Here is a 27,199-nt window from a genome sequence, read left to right as displayed (position 1 = left end):
CATAGGTTACATCGCCCACCTTCTCTATAAAATAAATGGGCTTAAGAGCCACGGATGAGTGTCCAAGATGCGGTGAAGAACAGGAAGGTCTGCTTCATTTCATATGGAGATGTCCCAAGTTATTTAGATATTAATCTGAAATAGCAGCTGTTATTAATAAAGCTTTAGGAGTACAAATACATGGTGACCCTGTGGTTTGTATATTGGGGTGTACAATACATTTAGGTTTGTGGAAGGCTGTGTAACAAGTACTCTGTAAGCTGCTGTTTCAGGCAAGCAATTGCGAAAAATAAGCGATTGCTTATTTTGAGAAAATGGATGGAAAAAGACCAGCCTTCTGTGAATGAATGGAAGATATCTGTGAATAACATAATAAAAATGGAAAGGGTAATATATATTAATAGGGGGATGAAGGACCGTTTTGGTCAAATATGGAACCACTGGCTTAACAAGATATAAGTTTGAGGGAAAATGGGATTCATTGTAAAGGTTTTTCTTCTGGTCTCTCCTCTCTCTCTATGGGGACTGGGTTGGGTAAAAAATAGGGGCATATTGTTGTGTTGTTTTTCTGTTTTTATGATGTATTTGAAATTGTATAAATAAAACTTATTAAAAAAAAACTCTAAGAGGGCATAACTGCTATTCGGTGACACTAAGGGGGACCTCTACTGTGTAGGGGCACTGAAGGGGCATTCTATTGTGAAGGGTGCATAACTAATGTGGTTTGCACTAAAGGGGCATAATTATGGGGGAACAAACAGGGCATTCTTACTGTGAGGGGACATAACTAATGTGGTGGGCACTAAAGGGGCATAATTATGGGGGAACAAATAGGGCATTCTTACTGTTAGGGGACACAAGGGGGCATAATTACTGTGTGGGACTCTAGGGGGCATAACTACTATGTGAAGGCACTAAGGGGGCATAACTGGGGGCACTAACAGCATTCTTACTCTGTGAAGGAGGCACTAAGGGGACATAACTATCGGGGCACAAAGGGGGCATAACTACTGTGTGTAGGCACTAAGGGAGCATTTTACGGTGAAGAGAGTGGAAAAGGGTAATAATTACTGTGTGAGGGCACAAAGGGGACTGGGCAGGATTGGGTGTGTACACATTGGGCAGGTTTAGAAGCATGGCTTAGTGTTATAAAAATATTGCTGATTGTGCTATGTGTGCCCCTGCTGTTGTCCCTCCTTTTAAAAAGTTGGGAGGTATGAGTGCAGGTAACAAGGAGGTTTTTGGATACCGTTTTGCCAAGGAGCTCCTCATCCATTCTTGCACTGAGCCACCGACTGTTTGCTAGAAAATGTAAAATGTCCCCAAGGAAAAGTTGTGTCATTGTGCATGCCATTTACATCCATTCAGAAATGGTTAATTATCAGTGCTATATTGTTGCTGTGACATTACATCTTCTATCACACTTCTATTGCAGGTGCAGCAGCACTTGTTGATGCAGGCCTGGTGACACAGCTGGTGGGGAAGTTGGAGTCAGAGCTGGATGAAATCCAGGAGGTCATCTTGGAAACTCTACATTTCTGCTTACAAGCAGACGCGACTCAGGCTCTTGGTGCAGGAGCTGTGATGGTTCTCAAGGGAAAGCTCAGCCATCCATTAGTAAGCATTCGGAGGAAGGCTGCCTGCGCCCTCATGGAAATATGGTGAGAAAAATGGTGTCATTTTCCTATGAAGCCACTAGGGGGCACCAAGTCTGTATGAATATCATTTATCCGACTGAACAGTGACCATGAAACTAACAACAAACATATGATACAATATCAATGGAAAATAAGCTAAAATAAGCACTGTCACAAGTTAAAATGATTTTTACAGATTGCTCAAATTATTACATTTGAAGATGTAGAAAGTTAGACTTCATAACCATCGATTTCATGGCAGCCGCAGGCCTTTGAAGCTGCTGGTTTTTGCAGTTTGCATGAAAACAAAGCAAAACAGCTCCTTGTAGCAAACAAATAGCATACAATGCAATGCTTCTGTCTATCTTTTTGTCTATCTATCTATCTAATAGCAAATAATGAGGCAGCACTCTAGTATCTGTGAAGGGTGTTAGACCCGTTTATTTCCCCACTCGCCGACTGGGGAAATAAACGGGTCTAGGGAAATAAACGGGTCTAACACCCTTCACAGATACTAGAGTGCTGCCTCATCATTTACTATTGGATATTGTCTATGGATTTTTGCCTGAAATTCAGGAGGGAGTGCACCCACTGACTGTGCTGCTGCCATTCTTTGTTTGTTGTATTAGCTATCTGTAAGTTAGGCTACTTTAACACCTGCGCTAGGTGCGGATCCGTCTGGTATCTGCACAGACGGATCTGCAGCTATAATGCAAACGCTTGTATCCATTCAGAACGAATCCGTTTGCATTACCATGAACAAAAATGCAAACTGATTTTTTTGTTCATGATAATGCAAATGGATCAGTTTTGACTTACATTGAAAGTCAATAAGAGGCGGATCCGTTTTCAATTGCACCATATTGTGTCAGTAAAAACGGATCCGTCCCCATTGACTTGCATTGTTAGGCTACTTTCACACTTGCGGCAGAGAGATCCGGCAAGCAGTTCCGTCGCCGGAACTGCCTGCCGGATCAGGCAAAATGTTTGCTAACTGATGGCATTAGTAAGACTGATCAGGATCCTGATCAGTCTTAAAAATGCCTGATCAGTCGAAAAAATGCATTGAAATGCCGGATCCGTCTTTCCGGTGTCATCCGGCAAAACGGATCCGGCATTTATTTTTTTCACCTTTTTTTCAGTCTGCGCATGCGCATAACGGAACGACAGATCCGGCATTCCGGTATTCTGAATGCCGGATCCGGCACTAATACATCCCTATGGGAAAAAATGCCGGATCCGGCGTTCAGGCAAGTGTTCGGGTTTTTTGGCCGGAGATAAAACCGTAGCATGCTGCGGTTTTCTCTTTTGCCTGATCAGTCAAAACGACTGAACTGAAGACATCCTGATGCAAACTGAACGGATTACTCTCCAGTCAGAATGCATGGGGATAAAACTGATCAGTTCTTTTCCGGTATAGAGCCCCTGTGACAGAACTCTAGTGCCGGAAAAGAAAAACGCTAGTGTGAAAGTACCCTTAGTTAGGACGGATCTGTTTGGCTCAGTTTCGTCAGACGGACATCAAAACGCTGCAAGCAGCGTTTTGGTGTCCGCCTCCAGAGCGGAATGGAGGCTGAACGGAGGCAAACTGATGCATTCTGAGCGGATCCTTATCCATTCAGAATGCATTGGGGCTGAACTGATCCGTTTTCGGCCGCTTGTGAGAGTCTTGAAATGGATCTTACAGGCGGACCCAGAAACGGCAGTGTGAAAGTAGCCTTAGTTCTAGCTCTTAGGCGTTACTTTTGTCACTAAATATTAGGAGGTAAGGCCTTTGTCTGTAGTCCTGTTCATGTACAGTAAAATAGTTGGACTGTATTAATCTGTATTATTTCACTTTGGCCGCTGTGTGGTGCTAGTTCTTAAGTAATGATACTCTGCAAATGCTACTCATACTCCACAGATATCTTTCAGGTGATTAGGACTGATAACATTTCTATGAGCTGGCTCGGGAGACACAGCCGTGCTGGGCAGCCGCAACTCCTAGACTTACTGCGGCTCCATGTATACAAATTGACTGTATCATAGTGATTTTTTATACAGTAAGTTCATATCTGATCATGGTTCTATTGTACTGTTCTCCCATCATCAGGGGAGCCATTGGTTGGTCCAAGAGATGCAGCTGACACACGGCCATGTTTCCTGGGCTGAGCACAGTTGTGTGAATTATCCCTAACATTGCTGCTTGCAGATTGAAATAAACAGGTCTGTAAGACCTTTGCTATACTTAAAGCGTACCTGAGTTAAAAAAAATTAAAATAATTGGGATAATGGCTGTGCGTCTTTGTACAATCATACAGTAACTCTGAAGGGATAGGTCTTTTGGACCTCCCCAATGTCTTTTTCAGCCTAATTATTCCTCTCTTCAGCTGCACAGCTAGATGCATTTCTCTTACAAGCAGGGGGAATCTGTGGAATCTGTCTGCACTTTATTGCTGTGACATCCTTACCCTTACTTCCTACTATATTTGTTTTCAGCTCTGGAGTACACACTTACAGAAAGGCAGAAGGCTCCTGTGATCTTCAAAAGCAGTGCAGTGCAGTTCTTTTATCATACTCACAATCTCAACTAGCTCTGAAACGCCCCCACTTCCTCCCTTTCGTGTCTCTTTTACTAGGGACTGATCTTGTTGACAACACGCAGTGGACTGCAGATTAGGTGGAAGTGAGACCCCTATTGGCCACGTTTTTGCAGCTTTTTTCAGGTGGATGCAGGCAGATTTTTTTAAATGAAGTTATTTAGAAATTTGCTATTTACACCATTCTCTATTAAATGAAATGAAAAGGAACAGTGTCTGTCGACGCATATCCTATCACTAGCCTTAAATGCGTTATGCCATGACTAATGCAAAAAATGAAAATCAGACAGCATATAGTAATTGATAATGTCATTCTAAAATAGCTAGAACCTGCCCTGAACCTCATATCTCATATGGATCCAGAGATCTCCACTTTCATTTTTACAATTGCTCTGCTAAATGCTGTTCAGGCTGGCAGCTCAGGGGACAAGTCCTTTTTCTTGGGGCATGTCCTTTCTGATGCAGCTCTCTCTCTCCCTGTAACTGTCACAGCTTCTAACTGTAGATAGACTGGTGGTAGTTGAAGGATAAAACTGAGCATCTGAGACCACCTATGTAGGTGGACATGCACATTACTATACAGATTAAACACCAGGGTGCATCATTATAATGAGAGAGAATATAAATAGAGAATTTCTGATAACTGAAACTGTATGTAACAGTTAGTATATTTCAGAAGCAACTAGTTTTTCATGCTGAATTATAGTAAAATAACATTTAGTGGTGGCACAACCCCTTTAAGTTAAAGAGGAGCTGTCACCACTCCTCACATGTCTGTTTTAGTAACTAATTTCATTCCCCGTGTAATAACAATTCTGGAGTATCTATTCTTATGACATAATGTTCTGCTATTCCTTTAGTATTCCTACTAGAATACTAAATTCCTACTACGTTTATGAATGAATTGCCAACTGTCTGCAACAAAGGTCCATCTGGGTGTTACCAGTTGGGGGGGTGTCCTTGTACAATCTGCCACTGGCAGCACTGATTAGATAGTGTCCGACTGTGCAGGGACACACCATCAACTGGTAACACCCAGATGGCTTTTTATGCAGACTGCTGGCAATTTATTCATACAATTAGTAGGAATAATAAAGGAATGACACAACATAGAGGTATGCAAAAAGATGCTCCAAAAAAGTTATTGCACAGGGAATGCAAATACCGTATTTTTTGCCCCATAAGATCCATTCCCCCCCCCCCCCAAATGTGGGGCAAAATGTCCCAGCGTCTTATTGGGTGAATACTAATGAGCTCTTCCATTATGGAAGCGCTCATTAGTATCTGAGGACCAGGAAGCGGTGAAGGCTCTGTACTCACCGCTTCCTGGTCCTCTGCAGTCGGCTGTGCAGTGGCTGCTCACAGCGTGGGGGCGCTCTGTGGCCTCACGCTGTGCGCGCCAGTTCATAGCACATCCGGAGGAAGGACTAAGACAGAGTACGGGCAGTGAGGATTGGCGACGTCCGGGATCAGGAGAGGTAAGTGGTTTATTTATTTTATCTGGCATGAGACTGGTGGCTGATCTGAGGCAATGGGGGTGATGAGAGGCATAAGGGATCATTATGGGGGCTGATGAGAAGCATAAGGGATGATAATAGGGGTTGATGAGAGGAATAATGGCTCATTATGGGGGCTAATGAGAGGCATAAGGGATGATAATATAGGTTGATAAGAGGCATAATGGCTTATTATGGGGGCTGATGAGAGGCATAAGGGATGATAATGGGGGCTGATGAGAGGCATAATGGCTAATTATGGGGGCTGATGAGAGGCATAAGGAATGATAATGGGGGCTGATGAGAGGCATAAAGGATGATAATGGGGGCTGATGAGAGGCATAATGGCTAATTATGGGGGCTGATGAGAAGCATAAGGGATCATTATGGGGGCTGATGAGAGGCATAAGGGATGATAATAGGGGTTGATGAGAGGCATAATGGCTCATTATGGGGGCTGATGAGAGGCATAAGGGATGATAATGGGGGCTGATGAGAGGCATAAAGGATGATAATAGGGGCTGATGAAAGGCATAATGGCTAATTATGGGGGCTGATGAGAGGCATAAGGGATCATTATGGGGGCTGATGAGAGGCATAATGGCTCATTATGGGGGCTAATGAGAGGCATAAGGGATGATAATAGGGGGCTGATGAGAGGCATAATGGCTCATTATGGGGGCTAATGAGAGGCATAAGGGATGATAATAGGGGTTGATAAGAGCAGGGCCGGCGTCATAACCCGGCATCCCCGGGCAAGTGCCAGGGCCCAATGCTCCTGGGGGGGCCCACTGAGCTGCTATGAGCACTTCCATCAATACAGATGGGAGCTCTCACTGCTGTCATTTCACTTACGCAGTACCCCTCTGGTGGGCCCTCTGAGCTGCAGAGACTCAGACACGCCCCCTCTACACAGGACACGCACCCTCTACACAGGACACATGCTGCCTGAGGAGAGAGACCGCAGGGCTGGAGCACAGAAGTGTGAAGACAGTCTGTGAGTGAGTCTGCACTGTGACTGTCTCTTGTCTGTGGGACAGGAGGAAAGGACTCTTCGATCTGCTGCTGCTTCATTCTATTTAGTTGTGTTACTGTTTCATTAAGCAGTTTGTCTCCATGACACCTGCCCCCCCCCATATCCTGTCCTATCTCATCCTCATGGGGCCCCTGCTGTCTCCTTTCCTCCCTCATGTATCCAGAGCTCCTGTCCCACCCTCCTATCTCCTATTGCTGCCCTGCACAGACCTCCTGCCCCTACTTCTTGTATGAATCCCCCTCAGAGCCCCTTCCACCTACTTGCTGTGTCCACCCCCCCTGTACATCCAGGGCCCCAAGCCCGTCTCACTCCTCTGCCTCTCATTATGGTGGCATCTGAACAGCATTCACCATAAGGACCTTCTAACGTCACAGGGTCAATGTGACTGTGCCCCCACCCAGTACTGTGCCCCTTTATACCCTGCATTGTGCCCTCTTACCACACCCTGTGCAGTGCCCATAGTCATTCCCTGTACTGTGCCCTCTTATACCCTTTTATCCGGTCACTGTATGATGGTTTTATCATTGTATGGCGGTGTTATCACTATATGGTGGTGGTATCCAGTAACTGCATGGCCATAACTGTATCCCCTTCCCTGCCCACACCACTTTTTTTAGACCTGGCATGAGCGGGAAAAGATGCAGATTGCGGTGCTAAGGACCTTTGCGCCACAATCTGTGTCAGAAATACGCCTAATATAGACGTATTTCTATATAATAAATGACCCCCTAATTGTATTATTATTCGGGGGTAGGGCTAATATCTTTATATTATATAGATTCTAGTGTATTATACTGTGCCCTGTATTTCCCAGTACAAAATGATCCTTGGAAAGCCCAGTCCTAATCCCTGACCACCAGGACCAGGTAGCGCTCTATCAGTACATGGCGGCCTCCCCTCTCCGCCACGCTGCTCCGCTGTGTACTGGTGCTTATTCTGACACTAGAGCTGGGTTCACATCCCATTTGTGCTATCCATTTCATTTATACCAAAAATGCGTACATTAACAGATGCCTCAGACTGATGCCGTACAGTGGCGTCCGTTCACCATACAGTTCCATTGTAAAAAAACATATACGTTAACGTAGACTCTGCAGGATACAAAAACGTGGAGTGCTGCACATTTGTATACATCAAACCGATAGGAAAAACGTGATGTGAACACACATTGGGGGGGGAGGGGGGCGTACTAAAATTTGCTGTGGGGCCCAGCCAGTTCTAGCTACATCACTGCACATCTCCTACTCTCCTCCAGGCCTGGCTCACTGCTGCAGCGGGCCGCCGGAGAGAAGGAGCGCAGGGAGCTGCGGTTAGTGAATGACAGGACCACCAGCTCCCCTGCAATGATAGGTATGTGAGGGGGCCACTGGGGGGCCATTCATCACACTGTGAGGGCCCCTTACACAGTATAATGACTCCCAGTGCCCCCCATTTAGTATAATGATCCCCATTGACCCTCCATTTAGCATAATGACCACCAGAGCCCCCATTAAATATAATAACCCCTCGTGCCCCCTCCATACAGTATAACCCCCAGTGTGGGGGCGACTGGGGGTCATTATTCTGAATGGAGGGTCACTGTGGGGTCATTATACTGTGAAGGCCCTTTACATAGTATAATGACCCTCAGTGTCCCCCATTTAGTATAATGATCACCAATGACCCTCCATTCAGTATAATGACCCCCAGAGCCCCCTCCATACAGTATTCCCCCAGTGTGGGGGCTACTGGGGGTCATTATTCTGAATGGGGGCGACTGGGGGTTATTATTCTGAATGCAGGGCCACAGGTGGTCATTATACAGTGGGGGGGGGGTCGGATTGGGGGTTCATTATACTGTGTGAAGGGCCACTAGTAGTCATTATACTGTATAGGGGCCACTGGGGGTCATTATACCGTGTGGGAGCCACAGGGGGACATGTCAATGTAAAAAAATGCCTCATGGGGGCCCACTGGGATTTATCGCCCAAGGGCCCACATGAACCTGGAGCCGGCCCTGGATAAGAGGCATAATGGCTAATTATGGGGGCTGATGAGAGGCATAAGGGATGATAATAGGGGCTGATGAGAGGCATAATGGCTGATGAGAGGCATAAGGGCTGATAATGGGGGCTGATGAGAGGCATAAGGGCTGATAATGGGGGCTGATGAGAGGCATAAGGGATGATAATGGGGGCCGATGAGAGGCATAAGGGCTGATAATGGGGGCTGATGAGAGGCATAAGGGATGATAATGGGGGCTGATGAGAGGCATAAGGGATGATAATGGGGGCTGATGAGAGGCATAAGGGATGATAATGGGGGCTGATGAGAGGCATAAGGGCTGATAATGGGGGCTGATGAGAGGCATAAGGGATGATAATGGGGGCCGATGAGAGGCATAAGGGCTGATAATGGGGGCTGATGAGAGGCATAAGGGATGATAATAGGGGCTGATGAGAGGCATAAGGGATGATGAGAGGCATAAGGGATGATAATGGGGGCTGATGAGAGGCATAAGGGATGATAATGGGGGCTGATGAGAGGCATAATGGCTGATGAGAGGCATAAGGGCTGATGAGAGGCATAATGGATGATAATGGGGGCTGATGAGAGGCATAAGGGATGATGAGAGGCATAAGGGCTGATAATGGGGGCTGATGAGAGCCATAAGGGCTGATAATGGGGGCTGATGAGCGGCATAAGGGCTGATAATGGGGGCTGATGAGAGGCATAAGGGCTGATAATGGGGGCTGATGAGAGGCATAAGGGATGATAATGGGGGCTGATGAGAGGCATAATGAGTCATGGGGGCTGATGAAAGGCATAAGGGTAGATGAGAGGCATAAGGGCTAATAATGGGGGCTGATGAGAGCCATAAGGGCTGATAATGGGGGCTGATGAGCGGCATAAGGGCTGATAATGGGGGCTGATGAGAGGCATAAGGGCTGATAATGGGGGCTGATGAGAGGCATAAGGGATGATAATGGGGGCCGATGAGAGGCATAAGGGCTGATAATGGGGGCTGATGAGAGGCATAAGGGATGATAATGGGGGCTGATGAGAGGCATAAGGGATGATAATGGGGGCTGATGAGAGGCATAAGGGATGATAATGGGGGCTGATGAGAGGCATAAGGGCTGATAATGGGGGCTGATGAGAGGCATAAGGGCTGATAATGGGGGCCGATGAGAGGCATAAGGGCTGATAATGGGGGCTGATGAGAGGCATAAGGGATGATAATAGGGGCTGATGAGAGGCATAAGGGATGATGAGAGGCATAAGGGATGATAATGGGGGCTGATGAGAGGCATAAGGGATGATAATGGGGGCTGATGAGAGGCATAATGGCTGATGAGAGGCATAAGGGCTGATGAGAGGCATAATGGATGATAATGGGGGCTGATGAGAGGCATAAGGGATGATGAGAGGCATAAGGGCTGATAATGGGGGCTGATGAGAGGCATAATGAGTCATGGGGGCTGATGAAAGGCATAAGGGTAGATGAGAGGCATAAGGGCTAATAATGGGGGCTGATGAGAGCCATAAGGGCTGATAATGGGGGCTGATGAGCGGCATAAGGGCTGATAATGGGGGTGATGAGAGGCATAAGGGCTGATAATGGGGGCTGATGAGAGGCATAAGGGATGATAATGGGGGCTGATGAGAGGCATAAGGGCTGATAATGGGGGCTGATGAGAGGCATAAGGGCTGATAATGGGGGCTGATGAGAGGCATAAGGGCTGATAATGGGGGTGATGAGAGGCATAAGGGCTGATAATGGGGGCTGATGAGAGGCATAAGGGCTGATAATGGGGGTGATGAGAGGCATAAGGGCTGATAATGGGGGCTGATGAGAGGCATAAGGGATGATAATGGGGGCTGATGAGAGGCATAAGGGCTGATAATGGGGGCTGATGAGAGGCATGGGGGCTGATGAGAGGCATAAGGGCTGATAATGGGGGGTGATGAGAGGCATAAGGGATGATAATGGGGGGTGATGAGAGGCATAAGGGCTGATAATGGGGGCTGATGAGAGGCATAAGGGATGATAATGGGGGCTGATGAGAGGCATAAGGGCTGATAATGGGGGTGATGAGAGGCATAAGGGATAATAATGGGGGCTGATGAGAGGCTTGGGGCTTTTATATGAGGTCTCATTGGGGGTAATTTACATTGGGGTCTGAGCTGAGGTCTGTTTGGGGTCTGAGCTGAGGTCTTATTAACATTGGGGGTCTGATTGGGGCTGTCAGCTGAGGTCTGATTAACATTGGGGGTCTGATTGGTGGTCTGACCTGAGGTGTAAAGAAAAATATTTTTGTCCTCCTTTAAAACCTAGGTGCGTCTTATAGGACGAAAAATACGGTAGTTACTAAAACAGACATGTCAGGGGAGGAGACAGGTCCTCTTTAAAGGGGTTGGCCACTTTCTGCTTACAGTTGACTCATTTGTTTTTAAGATGATTATATGGCACTTACTAATGTAGGCTTTATTAAAATTCTGTGCCATTTTCTATATCTCCTAAGGTATGTCTGCTTGGTTGCCAAGTCTTTTGTACGGTCCTGTCCATAAAATGGCTGCCGATGGATGGTCCTGTGACCAGGCATATCACCTCCATGTGATGTCTCCTCCATTCATGTACATTGCACTTGCCATCTGCACTTCACTGTTGGGGGTTTAGTGGAGGTGCAGTGTATTTGAATGCAGGAAACATCCCATGGAGGCGAGTTGTCTGGTCACATGACCCTCTATCAGCGACCATCTTATGGACAGAACCTCTATGTGTACGGCACAGATTTGCCTAGCAAGGTGGCATAGCTTGTGAAATATAGCAACCAGCACAGAATGTCAACAAAGGCTTTTTTAGCAAGTGCCATGTAGTAATCTTACATACACATTGGTCAGAAAGTGACCAACCCCTTTTAGTCAGAGGCATAACTTGAAGATCCTTGACCACACTGCAAGATCACTTACCCCATTTACCATGTGTTATCTATTATACTGGCACCGGGGCCCTCTGCACCCTCTCTAACTATGCCCCTTTGTAAAGGTAATTAGAAATAGATGTATGTGATAGAGATAGAGAGTATGATGTGCTCTACTTATCGGGGGGACGCGGCTAGGTGAGTATTTTTATTTATTCTATTAACACTACAGGGGCTTTATTGTAAGGAGGTCACTAAGGGGCCAGCTCTACTGTAAGGGACCAGCACAACTGTAAGGGGCCAGCTCTACTGTAAGGGGCCAGCACAACTGTAAGGGGGGCACTAAGGGAGCAGTACTACTGTAAGGAGGCATCACTACTGTAAGGGGGGCACTTAGGGAGCAGTACTACTGTAAGGAGGCATCACTACTGTAAGTGGGGCAGTAAGGGGGCGTAACCACTGTGTGGGGCACTAAGGGGGCATTCTACTGTGAAGGGGGCACTAAGAGAGAATAACTACTATGAAGATCACACTAGGGGGGCATACAGAGCCTGGGCGGCATACTGTAAACACTTCACTTCTCCTACTGTCCAGCACCAGTAATCATTTTATTTTCATATTTTTTACCTGACTGAGTGGGTGGGGGGTTGTATGGCGAGCATGGGCAGTCATGACTAGCCGTGGAATAGGGTGAGTGGGGGACGTTGCTTCAGGATAGAGGGGTTACCCTCTTTAGAAATCCGGAATATGATGCCAAAAGCCCCTTCAAAAGGGATTGTAACCCTGAAACGGGTGATCTGTGGATACTTTTCACCATTAGTACAAGCCTTTAATACTTCTCTGTTTTCTAATTTCTCCTGGTAGCAGTGTACCTGAAGATTCCCCGTTCTTAGACCACTAAGGGCAATTCATTAAAATGATTATAAATGATAAATTCATGCAGATATTTCCTTTGGGCATGAGTTCTCACAATACGGTCATCTAGAATTCTTGGCTGGCCTATAGAGGTTTATATACACCCCTGAATAGGAACAACTATCAGCTCATGTATGAACAGAGTCTACGGTGGCTCATGACGTAACTACTATTCAAAATGTGCACCATATCTTAGAATCAATTTACTACATTTCAAGTTGTTTCATATTTTATGGTCTGTTTCCTGGGTTTTCTATTGAATGTACATATCATATACCATGCAGATCTATAAAGCTGGCCATGAAAACTCTCTCCCGACTTCCCCGTACACATTTATTTCAGCCAAGCATGTGTGTGTATTCAATGGGGGGTAGAGGAGAAAGCTGATGACAGACATTTCTGGCTTATCTCCCGGGAGAGCAAAAGGATCAGGCAAAAATGATCACTTCTCCTGATCTTTTTCTCCTCTGTTGGGAGAGTTGGGCGCTCCCCATACACAGGCTGAGTTTACACTTCAGTTATTTGATCAGTTATTTCCATTAGTTATTGTGAGCCAAAACTAGAGGTGAAGCCTACTCAAAGATCAGGTATAATGGAAAGATATGCTCCTGTTCTGTGTTTTTGACCCGCACCTGGTTTTGGCTCTCAATAACTGATGGAAATAACTAAGGCTAGTTTCACACTAGCGGCAAGGGACCCCTGCAGGCTGTTCCGGCGGGTGAACAGCCTGTCGGATCCGTGCTGCCGCTAGTGCACATGTTCCCCCGGACTACGTGAAATGTGAACTCAGCCTTAGGGCTTACCCGGCCATGCCGTATATGCGGGCACTGGCTGTGTGCACCCCGCATCACGGATGCTGATCCATTCATTTGAATAGGTCCGCAATTCGGAGATGCGGTGCAGAACAGAGGCATGGAACCCCACACAAGCACTACGTAGTGCTTCCGTGGGGTTTCTCTCCGTGCCTCCGCATCGCAGAAAAATAGAACATGTTCTATTTTTTTGCAGTGTGGACAGATCAAGGATCCATTCAAGTTGAATCCGCACAGATGTTGGCCGTGCATTGGGAACCGCAAATTGCGGTCCCCAATGCACAGAACGGCCAACCAACGGCTGTGTGCATGAGCCCTTAGACTGTTGGCTGCACCCACTGATTTTCGCAGGTTCAGCTGGCAATACTAATGTCTGAGACCTTCTGTTTATGTAGTGGGTGAATTGCATCCAGTCCAGAACCATTGCTATAAAAGTTACAGTGTAACTAATTATGTTGAATATTTGCCATTAATTGCGGGAACTCTGGATTCAGGATATCAGCTTCTTCTGTTTAGCAAATAATGACTTGCTAATTATGTTTCAGAGAAAAGGTGGAAGCTTTGAGGTCTGACCATACTGAGGTTAATGTCAGCAAATTAAGGCCTCTTGCACACGACCGTATGGCTTTTTTTTTTGTATTTTGCAGTTCGTAAAAAATATGAATGACGTCTGTGTGTATTCAGTTTTTTTGCGGAACGGAACAGCCGGCCCCTGATAGAACAGTACTATTCTTGTCCGTTACCCTGCTTTCACACGTTTTTATGTGCGTTTTTTGTAATAGTAAACGCGCGTTTGACGCAAGTTTGTGTGATTGACTGCAGTGTCTTATGGCCACAAACACGCGTCAAAACGCCCCAAAGAAGCTCAAGAACTTGATTATGCGTCGGGCGTTTTACAGCGCGATCGTACGCGCTGTAAAACGCCCAGGTGAGAACCATTCCCATAGGGAAGCAATGGTTTTCATGTGTTGAGCGTTTTACAGCGGGTTTGAACGCGCTGTAAAACTCTCAGGTGTGAACTTAGGGTTATGCAGACAATAATAGGAAATGTTCTATCTTTGAACGGAAATACGGAAACGGAAGGCATACAGAGTACCTAATATTTTTTTTGAGGATCAATTTAAATGAACGGTTCCGTATACGGAGCACAAAATACGGAACGGAAGAGGCCTAACTTTATTATCAATATCTACTTAAAGCCTACCGTACTTTGCACATGATACATCCAAGGGTTTGCTGACATCACTGCTACACCTCCCTTAAAGGGTTTCTACCACTTTGTTTGCCCCTAGCGATCCGCTAGTGTCTGCTGTACCAAACAATCCTAATCTAACAGTTTTTTGTCCAGCCGTTTTGCTAAAAAAAAGAACTTTTATGGATATGCTAATGAGCCTCTAGGTGCTATGCGGGTGTCTTTTCAGCACCTAGAGGCTCTGTCTACCTTCACATAATGCCGCCCAGCGCGTCCCTCCAGCACGCCCAGCGCCGATTACAGACGCGCACGGCACAGGCGCGAGATTTCGTACGGCTGGAACAGAGGGAGGATCGGATTCCATCAGAGATGGGCGTGCTGGAGGGACGCGCTGGGCGGCATTATGTGAAGATAGACGGAGCCTCTAGGTGCTGAAAAGACGCCCGCATAGCACCTAGAGGCTCATTAGCATATCCATAAAAGTTATTTTTTTAGCAAAACGGCTGGACAAAAAACTGTTAGATTAGGATTGTTTGGTACAGCAGACACTAGCGGATCGCTAGTGTCTGAAAGCTAAATATGGGCAAACGAAGTGGTAGAAACCCTTTAACCCCTTCAGGACCAAGCCATTTTTCACCTTAAAGCAAATAGCATTTATCATGTAGAGAAAGTTAATACAAGGCACTTAATGTCATATTGTGTTTGTCCATATTGCTTCCTTTGCTGGCTGGATTCATTTTCCCATCACAGTATACACTGCTCGTTTCCATGGTTACGAACACCCTGCAATCCATCAGTGGTGGTGATGCTTGCACACTATAGGAAAAAGCCTATTTGTTGGCCCGGGACCATGGGAGTGGACATAGCCAAGTGCTTCTTCCTATAGAGTGCAAGCACGGCCACCACTGATGGATTGCAGGTAGTCATAACCATGGAAAAGAACAGTGTATAATTTGATGGAAAAATAAATCCAGCCAGCAAAGGAAGCAATATGGATAATAACAATATATTAGTATGTGCCTTGTATTAACTTTCTCTACATAATAAATGCTGAATTTGCTAAAGTGAGACAACCCCTTTAACACCCAGGCAAAATTTGGGAAATCTGATGCATCACTTTATGTGGTAACTTTGGAACACTTTTACTGATCCATTAATTCAGAAATTTGCAATTTTCACAATTTTTATTTATCTGCTTTTGATACCTCATAAAATTGTTATTACTTTACACTTTCTACATGTCTACGTTATGTTGGCATCATTTTGTAATTTTTTTTTGTTTTGGATGTAGTACAATTTTAGGTGGCATTTTGTAATTTAAAAAAAAAAAATCAAAAAACTCATTTTGAGGGACCAATTCTGTTATGAAGTCATTTTGTGGGGCTTACATAATAGAAACCACTCATAAATGACCACATTTTAGAAACTAAACCCCTCAAGTTATTCAAATATATATTTTTTTAAAAATTATAGGAAAATTTCACTTCTTTTTGCAGATTTTCCATTTTAATCCATTTTTTTCATGTAAGGCAGCAAGTGTTAACAGCAAAACAAAACTCCAGATTTATTGCCTTCATTCTGCAGTTTACAGAAACACCCCATTTGTGGTGGTAAATTGCTGGATGGGCACACTGTAGGGCACAGAAGGGAGGGAGCAACATATGGATTTTGGAGGGCAGATTTCCTTGGGATAATTTTAAGTTGCCATATCACATTTGAAGCCCCCCTTATGCACCTTTAGGCCCCTTTCACACGGGCGAGAATTCCACGCGGGTGCAATGCGTGAGGTGAACGCATTGCACCCGCACTGAATCCGGACCCATTCATTTCTATGGGGCTGTGCACATGAGCGGTGATTTTCACTTGTGCGTTGCGTGATAATCGCAGCATGCTCTATATTGTGCGTTTTTCACGCAACGCAGGCCCCATAGAAGTGAATGGGACTGCGTGAAAAATTAATGCAGAATGCTTAGTAAAATAGGGATGGAGGGATTAAAAAAATAATAATAATTTTACTCACCTCATCCACTTGTTCGCACGGCCCGGCTTGCCTTCTGTCTTCTTTGATGATCTGTGAGGAAAAGGACCTGTGGTGATGTCACTGCGCTCATCACATTGTCCATCACATGATCCATCACCATGTGATGAGCGCAGTGACGTCACCAAAGGTCCTTCTCCTCAAAGAAAAAGAAAGAAGAGAAGCCGGGCTGTGCGAACAAGTGGATTAGGTAAGTTTAATAAAAAAAAATGTAACCCCTCCATCTCTATTTTACTATGCATTCTGTATTCAGAATGCTATTATTTTCCCTTATAACCATCTTATAAGGGAAAAAATTTAAATCTATACACAACACCTAACCGAAACCCGAACTTCTGTGAAGAAGTCCGGGTTCGGGTTTGGGTACCACACATGCCTATTTTTCTCACGCGCGTGCAAAACGCATTAAAAACTTTGCACTCGCAGGGAAAAATCATGCATTTTCCCGCAACGCACCCGCATCTGTTCCCGCATGTCACCCGCCCATTTTAACCCAGCCTTACAGTAGAAACTCCCAAAAAGTGACCCCATTTTGGAAACTACAAGATAAGGTGACAGTTTTGTTGGTACTATGGTACTATTTTGGGGTACATGTGATTTGGGATTGCTCGATATTATGCTTTTTGTAAGGCAAGGTAACAAAAAGATAGCTGTTCTGGCACATTTTTTTTTTTTTTTTTTACGACGTTCCCCTGACAGGTTAGATCATGTGTTATTTTTATAGAGCAGGTTGTTAAGGACATGACAATATCAAATATGTCTATTTTTATTTTTTTTGTTTCAGTTATACATAAAAAAGCACTTTTGGAAAAAAATATCATATTTTTGTGTCTCCACTTTCTGAAAGCCATATAAAAAAATAAAAAAAAATTCCAATTGTCTTGTGTAGGAGCTCGTTTTTTGTGGGAAGAGTTGACGTTTTATTGGTACCATTTTTGGGTACATGTGATTTTCTTTGATCGTTCATTATTACACTTTTTTGGGGCAAGGTTTTGGCACAGTTTTTATTAAAAAATTTGACAGTGTTCACCTAAGGGGGTAGCTCATGTGATACTTTTATAGAGTCGCTCATTATGGATGCGGCAATACCGAATATGTCTTTTTTATTATATTTTTTTTAATTAAAAATCGCCCGATGAGAGGGAGAGGGACACTTTTTTTTTACTGTAAACTTTTTTATTTTTTTATAAAACACTTTTTTTTTCTTTTTCTTTTTGTCTCAGTACAGGGACTTCAACATTTCAGGGTCTGATCCCTGTTTCAATGTAGTACAATACATGCTGTATTATACTATATTGAAACTGTTAGATTCACACTGACAGTGTGCCTGTGAGACCCAGCCTGGGGGCTGAGTCTCACAGGCTTCCGTACATGACCCCAAATCATTTGCGAGGCCTGGGGTTGCCCTAGCAGCCACCGGCCCCTTCTCACCACAGTGCGGTTAGGGCAGCGATAGAGAAGCAGAAGGTGCCCCCTCCCTCTACAATCCTCTTATATGCCGCGATCAGTGTTGATTGTGGCATATAAGGGTTTAATCCCCCAGTATCAGTGTTTACGGCGATTCCAGTGGATACAGCAGGGGCTTAGCTGTCAGTCACAACTGGGTCCCCGCATTGATCCGGCTCACACAGCTCCTGTGCAGTACAGTATATTGTTTTTGCAAGGTGTTTTAGTGGTGGCACTGTATATTGCTGTTTCTAAGGCTACTTTCACACTGGCGTTTCACGGATCCGTTTGAAAGGCATTTGAAACAGATCCGTCAATAAAATGACTAAACGGAGACGAACGGAAGCCATTCAAACTGTAATGCGGATCAATTTGTCACGTTCGGTTCCATTTTTGCATCAGTTTAGCGGATCAGTTTTGTATTGATTAGCGTCTCAAAGTGTCCCCCCAGGGTTGTCATTAGCTTTGAAGCATTTAAATGCTCTGTTGCTAATCTCTTGGGGGCCGTCTGGTTGAAATCCAAGTCGCTCCGATTTCAGCTCTGATCACGGACCACACCCTTGTGCACGACTATATGCACTAAAAGTATAGTGTTCGTTAGCGGGCAATACGTCCCGGAGCACCATTGATCGTACGTACGGGAGTACATAGCATCATGATGCTGTCCATGCCGTGCTGCACACTGGGCTATTGTCCCGCACTCATATGATCTATTAGTGCTAGACAATAGCCCCACAGGCAACCCGACTTGCACAGCATCATTGTAAACTATGATGCTGTGTACTCCCGTGCGCATGATCAATGCCACTATGGGACACATGGCCCGCTCACGGACCGTATGTCTCGGAGGGCATACAGTCGTTTTCAAGAGGCCTTAACATCATCGGGAAATCATTAATCAAACTGTAAAATTACAATTTGTTAATTAATTCATGATGATGTTGATGGACCGTGACTCCCACAAGGGCTCATATGAAAGGGCTCAAGATGAAACAAGGAACAAGCATTTGCTTGTTCATGTGCCAATCCAAGGGTATACGATCAATAAAGAGCCAAAAGATAGCTCATTATTGATGGTCATGTTCATGGTTCAGCCACCTTTGGCACTAGGGCTGTTTTAGAAAAAAAAACTACCAAGGGCGTTATAATAAACGCACAGTATTGAGACTATGGTAGTTTTAATTTCACTGCAGCTGGAGTGCCCAAGGTTACTGTTCCCGTGTACAGGACAATGAAAACACAGACACAGTGAAGTGAACTATAATTTCTTTACTTTTTTTGTTTTTTTTTTTTATAAAACAAAATATACAGTTGCAAGAAAAAGTATGTGAACCCTTTGGAATGATATGGATTTCTCCACAAATTGGTCATAAGATGTGATCTGATCTTCATCTAAGTCGCAACAATAGACAATCACTGTCTGCTTAAACTAATAACACACAAAGAATTAACTGTTACCATGTTTTTATTGAACACACCATGTAAACATTCACAGTGCAGGTGGAAAAAGTATGTGAACCCTTTGGAATGATATGGATTTCTCCACAAATTGGTCATAAGATGTGATCTGATCTTCATCTAAGTCACAACAATAGACAATCACCGTCTGCTTAAACTAATAACACACAAAGAATTAACTGTTACCATGTTTTTATTGAACACACCATGTAAACATTCACAGTGCAGGTGGAAAAAGTATGTGAACCCTTGGATTTAATAACTGGTTGAACCTCCTTTGGCAGCAATAACTTCAACCAAACGTTTCCTGTAGTTGCAGATCAAACGTGCACAACGGTCAGGAGTAATTCTTGACCATTCCTCTTTACAGAACTGTTTCAGTTCAGCAATATTCTTGGGATGTCTGGTGTGAATCGCTTTCTTGAGGTCATGCCCACAGCATCTCAATCGGGTTGAGGTCAGGACTCTGACTGGGCCATTCCAGAAGGCGTATTTTCTTCTGTTTAAGCCATTCTGTTGTTGATTTACGTCTATGCTTTGGGTTGTTGTCCTGTTGCAACACCCATCTTCTGTTGAGCTTCATCTGGTGGACAAATGGCCTTAAGTTCTCCTGCAAAATGTCTTGATAAACTTGGGAATTCATTTTTCCTTCGATGATAGCAATCCGTCTAGGCCCCGACACAGCAAAGCAGCCCCAAACCATGATGGCCCCACCACCATACTTCACAGTTGGGATGAGGTTTTGATGTTGGTGTGCTGTGCCTCTTTTTCTCCACACATAGTGTTGTGTGTTTCTTCCAAACAACTCAACTTTGGTTTCATCTGTCCACAGAATAATTTGCCAGTACTGCTGTGGAACATCCAGCTGCTCTTGTGCAAACTGTAAACGTGCAGCAATGTATTTTTTTGGACAGCAGTGGCTTCCTCTGTGGTATGCTCTCATGAAATCCATTCTTGTTTAGTGTTTTACATATCGTAGATTTGCTAACAGCATATGCATAACTTCCCATGACCCATTCTCTAGCATGATCTTAAACCTATGTAACTGCTCTGGTTTCATTGAGTCCATCAAATTCATTATGCTTAGCCCATAAAAGTAGTTAGGGTTGCGTTGAATCGCCGACTCCGCCCTCTCCCAGCGGCAAATCAAGTCAGCACTAAATACCATCTGATGTTCGGCAAAACCTTCTAAAAACCCTCTAAAAGGTCCACATAATCATTTCGACTTGGCCTACCGGATCTCTGCCTGCTCACCAGGGCTCTCAAATTGGTCCGGAAACTTAAGAGCCTCTGTTGAGCGGAGGGATCTGGTAGATGCATGAGGGACAGGAGGGCTGGCGGTGATGATCTATTCTGGTTTCGCCTCAGGAGGTTGTTCAGGCTCCCGAGTGCTGCTGGTAGTTCTGTAAGAAAAAACTAAGTAAAGTAAAGAATTATCCTTTAAATACAGCATCCATGTTCTATGCTATGGCTACCTTATACCATAGGGGGCTGGCCTAAACAGGGGAGCCAAACGCTCCGCTGTCTCAGACAGCCCCTTACACTCAGACGGAGAGAACAGTTGTACCTCTGACTGTAGGGGGCTGGCCAAAACAGGGCAGCCAAACGCTCCGCTGTCTCAGACAGCTCCTTACACTCAGACGGAGAGAACAATTGTCCCTCTGACTGTAGGGGGCTGGCCAAAACAGGTGAGCCAAACGCTCCACTGTCTCAGACAGCCCCTTACACTTAGACGGAGAGAAAAGTTGTCCCTCTGACTGTAGGGGGCTGGCCAAAACAGGGGAGCCAAACACCCTGCTGTCTCAGACAGCGCCTTAAAATAAATTCTTTTTACAGTCCTTAAAAAAAATTACCTTCATGGTGCCATTGTACATCGCAGGAACCCCAGGGCCGCCGTATACATGTATGTAGGCCCTGAGGTTGCTCCGGAGCCACTCGGGGTCTGAACCTCCTTGTTATAGTCCCTCCTAAAGCGGTCCCGGATAGATCGCCACCGAGTGGTAACCTGTTTGACTGTTGAAAAAAACATAACAATATTAATTTGCATGATGTAAGGTTAACAACAATATGAGTGTAGTAAAATACATATTGCTGTACTTACCACATTTCTTCTATGCCGCCGCATTTAGATCCCCCCAGGTCTCAAAAAGATCTGAACATATGTCCCTCCAGAACCGCTGGGTGCGATGATGATCAGTGCAGTGGTGGTCGGAGTGGTCCCATAAAGATGGACGCGCCTCCACCAGTTGGATGAGGAGCTCGTTATCAACGTGACGGACAACTCCTCATCTTCTCTGGTGGAGCCTCTAACCCTGAAAGAAAAAGAAATACAAAATTAACTGAAAATCCCAAAACAAAATGCAAATTACAACTACTTAATCAAGACTTACATGTCTACGACTGCCACTCACAGTCCCATGAACTCTGGAGAAGACTGGGGGATCCAGGCTGGCGGCTCTAGGTGCAGGTTGCTGAAACAAAAAATGGTTTACCATAATGTATTAAAAAAAAAAAATTATATATATATATATATATATATATAAATATATATATAGTACAGACCAAAAGTTTGGACACACCTTCTCATTCAAAGAGTTTTCTTTATTTTCATGACTATGAAAATTGTAGATTCACACTGAAGGCATCAAAACTATGAATTAACACATGTGGAATTATATACATAACGAAAAAGTGTGAAACAACTGAAAATATGTCATATTCTAGGTTCTTCAAAGTAGCCACCTTTTGCTTTGATTACTGCTTTGCACACTCTTGGCATTCTCTTGATGAGCTTCAAGAGGTAGTCACCTGAAATGGTCTTCCAACAGTCTTGAAGGAGTTCCCAGAGATGCTTAGCACTTGTTGACCCTTTTGCCTTCACTCTGCGGTCCAGCTCACCCCAAACCATTTTGATTGGGTTCAGGTCCGGTGACTGTCATCTGGCGCAGCACCCCATCACTCTCCTTCATGGTCAAATAGCCCTTACACAGCCTGGAGGTGTGTTTGGGGTCATTGTCCTGTTGAAAAATAAATGATGGTCCAACTAAACGCAAACCGGATGGAATAGCATGCCGCTGCAAGATGCTGTGGCAGCCATGCTGGTTCAGTATGCCTTCAATTTTGAATAAATCCACAACAGTGTCACCAGCAAAGCACCCCCACACCATCACACCTCCTCCTCCATGCTTCACGGTGGGAACCAGGCATGTAGAGTCCATCCGTTCACCTTTTCTGCATCGCACAAAGACACGGTGGTTGGAACCAAAGATCTCAAATTTGGACTCATCAGACCAAAGCACGGATTTCCACTGGTCTAATGTCCATTCCTTGTGTTTTTTAGCCCAAACAAGTCTCTTCTGCTTGTTGCCTGTCCTTAGCAGTGGTTTCCGAGCAGATATTCTACCATGAAGGCCTGATTCACACAGTCTCCTCTTAACAGTTGTTCTAGAGATGTGTCTGCTGCTAGAACTCTGTGTGGCATTGACCTGGTCTCTAATCTGAGCTGCTGTTAACCTGCGATTTCTGAGGCTGGTGACTCGGATGAACTTATCCTCCGCAGCAGAGGTGACTCTTGGTCTTCCTTTCCTGGGGCGGTCCGCATGTGAGCCAGTTTCTTGACTGCACTTGGGGACACTTTCAAAGTATTCCCAATTTTTCGGACTGACTGACCTTCATTTCTTAAAGTAATGATGGCCACTCGTTTTTCTTTACTTAGCTGCTTTTTTCTTGCCATAATACAAATTCTAACAGTCTATTCAGTAGGACTATCAGCTGTGTACCAACCTGACTTCTCCACAACGCAACTGATGGTCACAACCCCATTTATAAGGCAAGAAATCCCACTTATTAAACCTGACAGGGCATACCTGTGAAGTGAAAACCATTTAAGGTGACTACCTCTTGAAGCTCATCAAGAGAATGCCAAGAGTGTGCAAAGCAGTAATCAAAGCAAAAGGTGTCTACTTTGAAGAACCTAGAATATGACATATTTTCAGTTGTTTCACACTTTTTTGTTATGTATATAATTCCACATGTGTTAATTCATAGTTTTGATGCCTTCAGTGTGAATCTACAATTTTCATAGTCATGAAAATAAAGAAAACTCTTTGAATGAGAAGGTGTGTCCAAACTTTAGGTCTGTACTGTATATATACTTACTTTTTGACGGCCCTGGTCCGGGCTTGGTCCACCTCCCCTGGATGACGGCGAGGCCACCACTGGTGAGCGGCCCCCGGCAGGTGAGCCGGCCACAGCTGGAGAGCCGACCCCAGCAGGTGAGCCGACAGATGATGGTGAAGAAGCCTAGAATAAAAGCACATAATTATTAATGCAACGAATCAAACAGTACAAATGTCTCCAATCAATTTGTTGAGGTGAAGACATCTGTAAGCGACATAATACTAGACAAAATGCATATAACGTTATGAGAACATGTTTAGAGCACCGTTTACAGAGATATCACCCCAAAAAATTCGTAAGAACTTACTTTATAGAAGATAAATTGGTGCTTGTCCACAACAGAACTTTCTCTTTAATTTAAGTTTTGGACGAAGCTAATACATTTTTTGTAAAAAAATTAAAAATGCATCCCCCAAGTGCCAGCAGCCCTCCCTTCAGTGCCAGCAGCCCCCCCCCCAGAGCCAGCAGCCCCCCCGAGCCAGCAGCCCCCCCAGTGCCAGCAGCCCCCCCAGTGGCAGCAGACCCCCCTAGAGCCAGCAGCCCCCCAGAGCCAGCAGCCCCCCCAGAGCCAGCAGCCCCCCCCAGAGCCAGCAGCCACCCCCAGAGCCAGCAGCCCCCAGTGCTAGCAGCCACCACAGTGCCAGCCACCCCCCCCCCACAGTGCCCGCCCCCCCATGCCAGCAGCCCCCCCAGTGCCAGCAGCCCCCAGTGCCAGCAGCCCCCCCTAGTGCCAGCAGCCCTCCCAGAGCCAGCAGCCACCCCCAGAGCCAGCAGTGCCAGCAGCCCCCCCAGTGCCAGCATCCACCCCCAGTACCAGCCCAGCAGCCACCCCCAGAGCCAGCAGCGACCCCCCCAGTGCCAGCAGCCACCTCCCCAGTGCCAGCAGCCACCCCCCCCCCCCCAGTGCCGATAGAACAGATAGATAGAAAAAGATAAAGACAGAAAACAGACAAACTTCCAATACTTACCAGTGTTCACCAAGTCGCTCCTCCAAGATGGTCGACGATGCTGGGAGGGAAAGAAAATTACTGGGCATGCGCAGAGACCTAAAAGTTTTGAAACGGATACGTCTCAAAGCGGAGCCAGTACAAACGGATCCGTCCCCATTGACTTCAATTGTGTTTCAGGACAGATCCGTTTGGCTCTGCATCATCAGGCGGACACCAAAACACTGAAAACAGCGTTTTGGTGTCCGCATCCAAAGCGGAACGGAGACCGAAAGCAGGCAAACTGATGCATTCTGAGTGGGTCGTTATCCATTTAGAATGCATTGGGGCTGAACTGATCCGTTTGAGGCCGCTTGTGAGAGCCCTTAAACGGATCTCACAAGCGGACCCAGAAACGCCAGTGTGAAAGTAGCCTAAGTTAACTAAGTTTAAGGGATTGTTATCTTGCCCGAATAATAGTGCCCTACATTGGCCAAATAACATTTCCACACAGCTAACTTAAAAACACAACACTACCACCATCTAAAACATTTTAGATGGCGATGGTTCTGTGATTTTCACTTAATTAACACAACCATATTGACCAGAAGTGCTGTTAAAGGGGTTGTCCGGGTCCAGAGCTGAACCCAGACACAACCCCATCTGCACTCATTCACCATGAGTGAGTGGAGCATTGGAGCTTTTTACCATCCGATGCTCACCCTTGCCCCGCACTAAATCGTGCAGGGCAAGGGAATTTTCTTGAGATCCGGTGATGTACCGGGCTCTCCATGGGTAAGTTAGGTGGAAACTTCCACCTAGCAGTGAGCCTGGTGACATCACCGGCACTAATAGGCCGTCTTTAGCGCTGCCCTAGCCAATTAAAGAAGGTGACGTCACTGTGAACACTGCTAGGCGGAAGCCTCTGCCTAGAAGTGTCAAAAGGTAAACAAACAGCCATTGCCCTGTGCGATACACTGCTAGGCAAGGTGGAGCATCGAAGCGCAAAAAGCTCCAATGCTCCACTCATTCATGGTGAGTGTAGCTAGCGTTGTGTCCAGGTTCAGCTCCGAACCTGGACAACCCCTTTAACAGCACGTCTGGTCAATATGGTTGTGTTAATTTAGTGAACATCACAGGACCATCGCCATCTAAAATGTTTTAGATGGTGGTGGCATTATGATTTTAAGTTAACTGTATGGAAATGTTATTTGGCCAATGTAGGGCACTATTATTTGGGCATGATATCGTGTAGCACTTATAAATAGACACTGCAGTGACTGCACTGTCTGGTGATTTGAACACTATACATTAGATGAGCAGGCATACAGAGTAGGTACAGCACGGGGCCATTTTGACAACTACGGTATTCATTCTGGATTTGATGTAATAATTTTTCCATAAGATATGACGTGAATGTTCGATAGGTGTGCGGCGCTCTCCATTAATTTCAATTGGATTTTTGAAAACAGCTGAGCATACTTACTCTGCAGTCTCATAGAAGTGAATAGGTTGAGCCACCCATGCAAGAGAGGGCCCCATTCTTGAGGTAGTAGCAGGTCCCAGAGGTGGGTTCTGCACTTATCAGTCATGTAGATATGTCATAAATGTCCAGATAGGAATACCTGTTTAAGTCTTTCTAAGTAACCCCTTTTGTCTCCACACAGTGTGCCCTTAGAAGGAAAGGAAAGTGTATGCAAAGCCGAAGTAATTCCCATACTGGTCCAACTCCTGGAAGATGGTGATGCTGAGGTCAGAGCTAATGTAGCAGGAGCTTTGATGTACGTTGCCATTACTACTCAAGGTAATACCCTGTTCTGTCTCAGAGGGATAATCCTAAATTCCATTGCATTTCTCTCACACTTGTTCTTTCATCAGGCAAATACGCCACCCTTAATTCTGGTGCCAGCCCTAAGTTGCTGGCTCTTCTTAAAGACAGCAACAGCAAGGTGCGACTGAACTGCCTTAAAGCATTAACAACCCTATCTGAGACTCCTGAGGGACGTAAAACACTTCTGCAAGATGTGACGTTAGTCCAAGGCTGTATGGAGGACTCCAGTGAAGCAGTGAGGAGAGCAGCTTCTATAGCAGTCAGAGTCATACAGTGGAAGCCGTGAGCCGAATTCTGGACATCCCAGCTCCCCTTGGTTCCCGCTATAGATGACGCTGCAGGATTCATCTAGTCACTTCTAGTGAGTCTATACTGGAAGGACTGAGAACCACTAGTCATGAGTACAAACTGTGTACATTAACAATAAAGAACTTCATCCTTCAATGGTGGATGCATTGTCTCTTGGTAGGGTTTTAACATAACTTGTGTATAACATGTCCTGATTAGGGATGAGCGAACTCGAACTGTATAATTCGGGTTCGTACCGAATTTTGGGGTGTCCATGACACGGACCCGAACCCGGACATTTTCGTAAAAGTCCGGGTTCGGGTTCGGTGTTCGTCGCTTTCTTGGCGCTTTTTGACGCTTTCTTGGCGCTTTTTGAAAGGCTGCAAAGCAGCCAATCAACAAGCGTCATACTACTTGCCCCAAGAGGCCGTCACAGCCATGCCTACTATTGGCATGGCTGTG

General features: G+C 45.4%; 1 protein-coding gene across 1 annotated transcript in view; it reads left to right on the top strand.

Annotated features, from left to right (window-relative positions):
* The window catches only part of RSPH14 (radial spoke head 14 homolog), a 213,975-nt gene extending 187,112 nt beyond the window's left edge, over positions 1-26,863 (top strand). The window contains exons 5-7 of the mRNA XM_044275496.1: positions 1,436-1,661; positions 26,286-26,422; positions 26,497-26,863. Coding sequence (XP_044131431.1) covers positions 1,436-1,661; positions 26,286-26,422; positions 26,497-26,735 — 602 coding nt within the window. The 3' untranslated portion in view covers positions 26,736-26,863. The remainder of the gene's footprint in view (positions 1-1,435; positions 1,662-26,285; positions 26,423-26,496) is intronic.
* The last annotated feature ends 336 nt before the right edge of the window (positions 26,864-27,199 follow it).

The sequence above is a fragment of the Bufo gargarizans genome, chromosome 1, assembly GCF_014858855.1.
Source record: "Bufo gargarizans isolate SCDJY-AF-19 chromosome 1, ASM1485885v1, whole genome shotgun sequence".
Lineage (NCBI taxonomy): Eukaryota > Metazoa > Chordata > Amphibia > Anura > Bufonidae > Bufo > Bufo gargarizans.
This window is presented reverse-complemented; position numbering and strand designations above follow the sequence as displayed.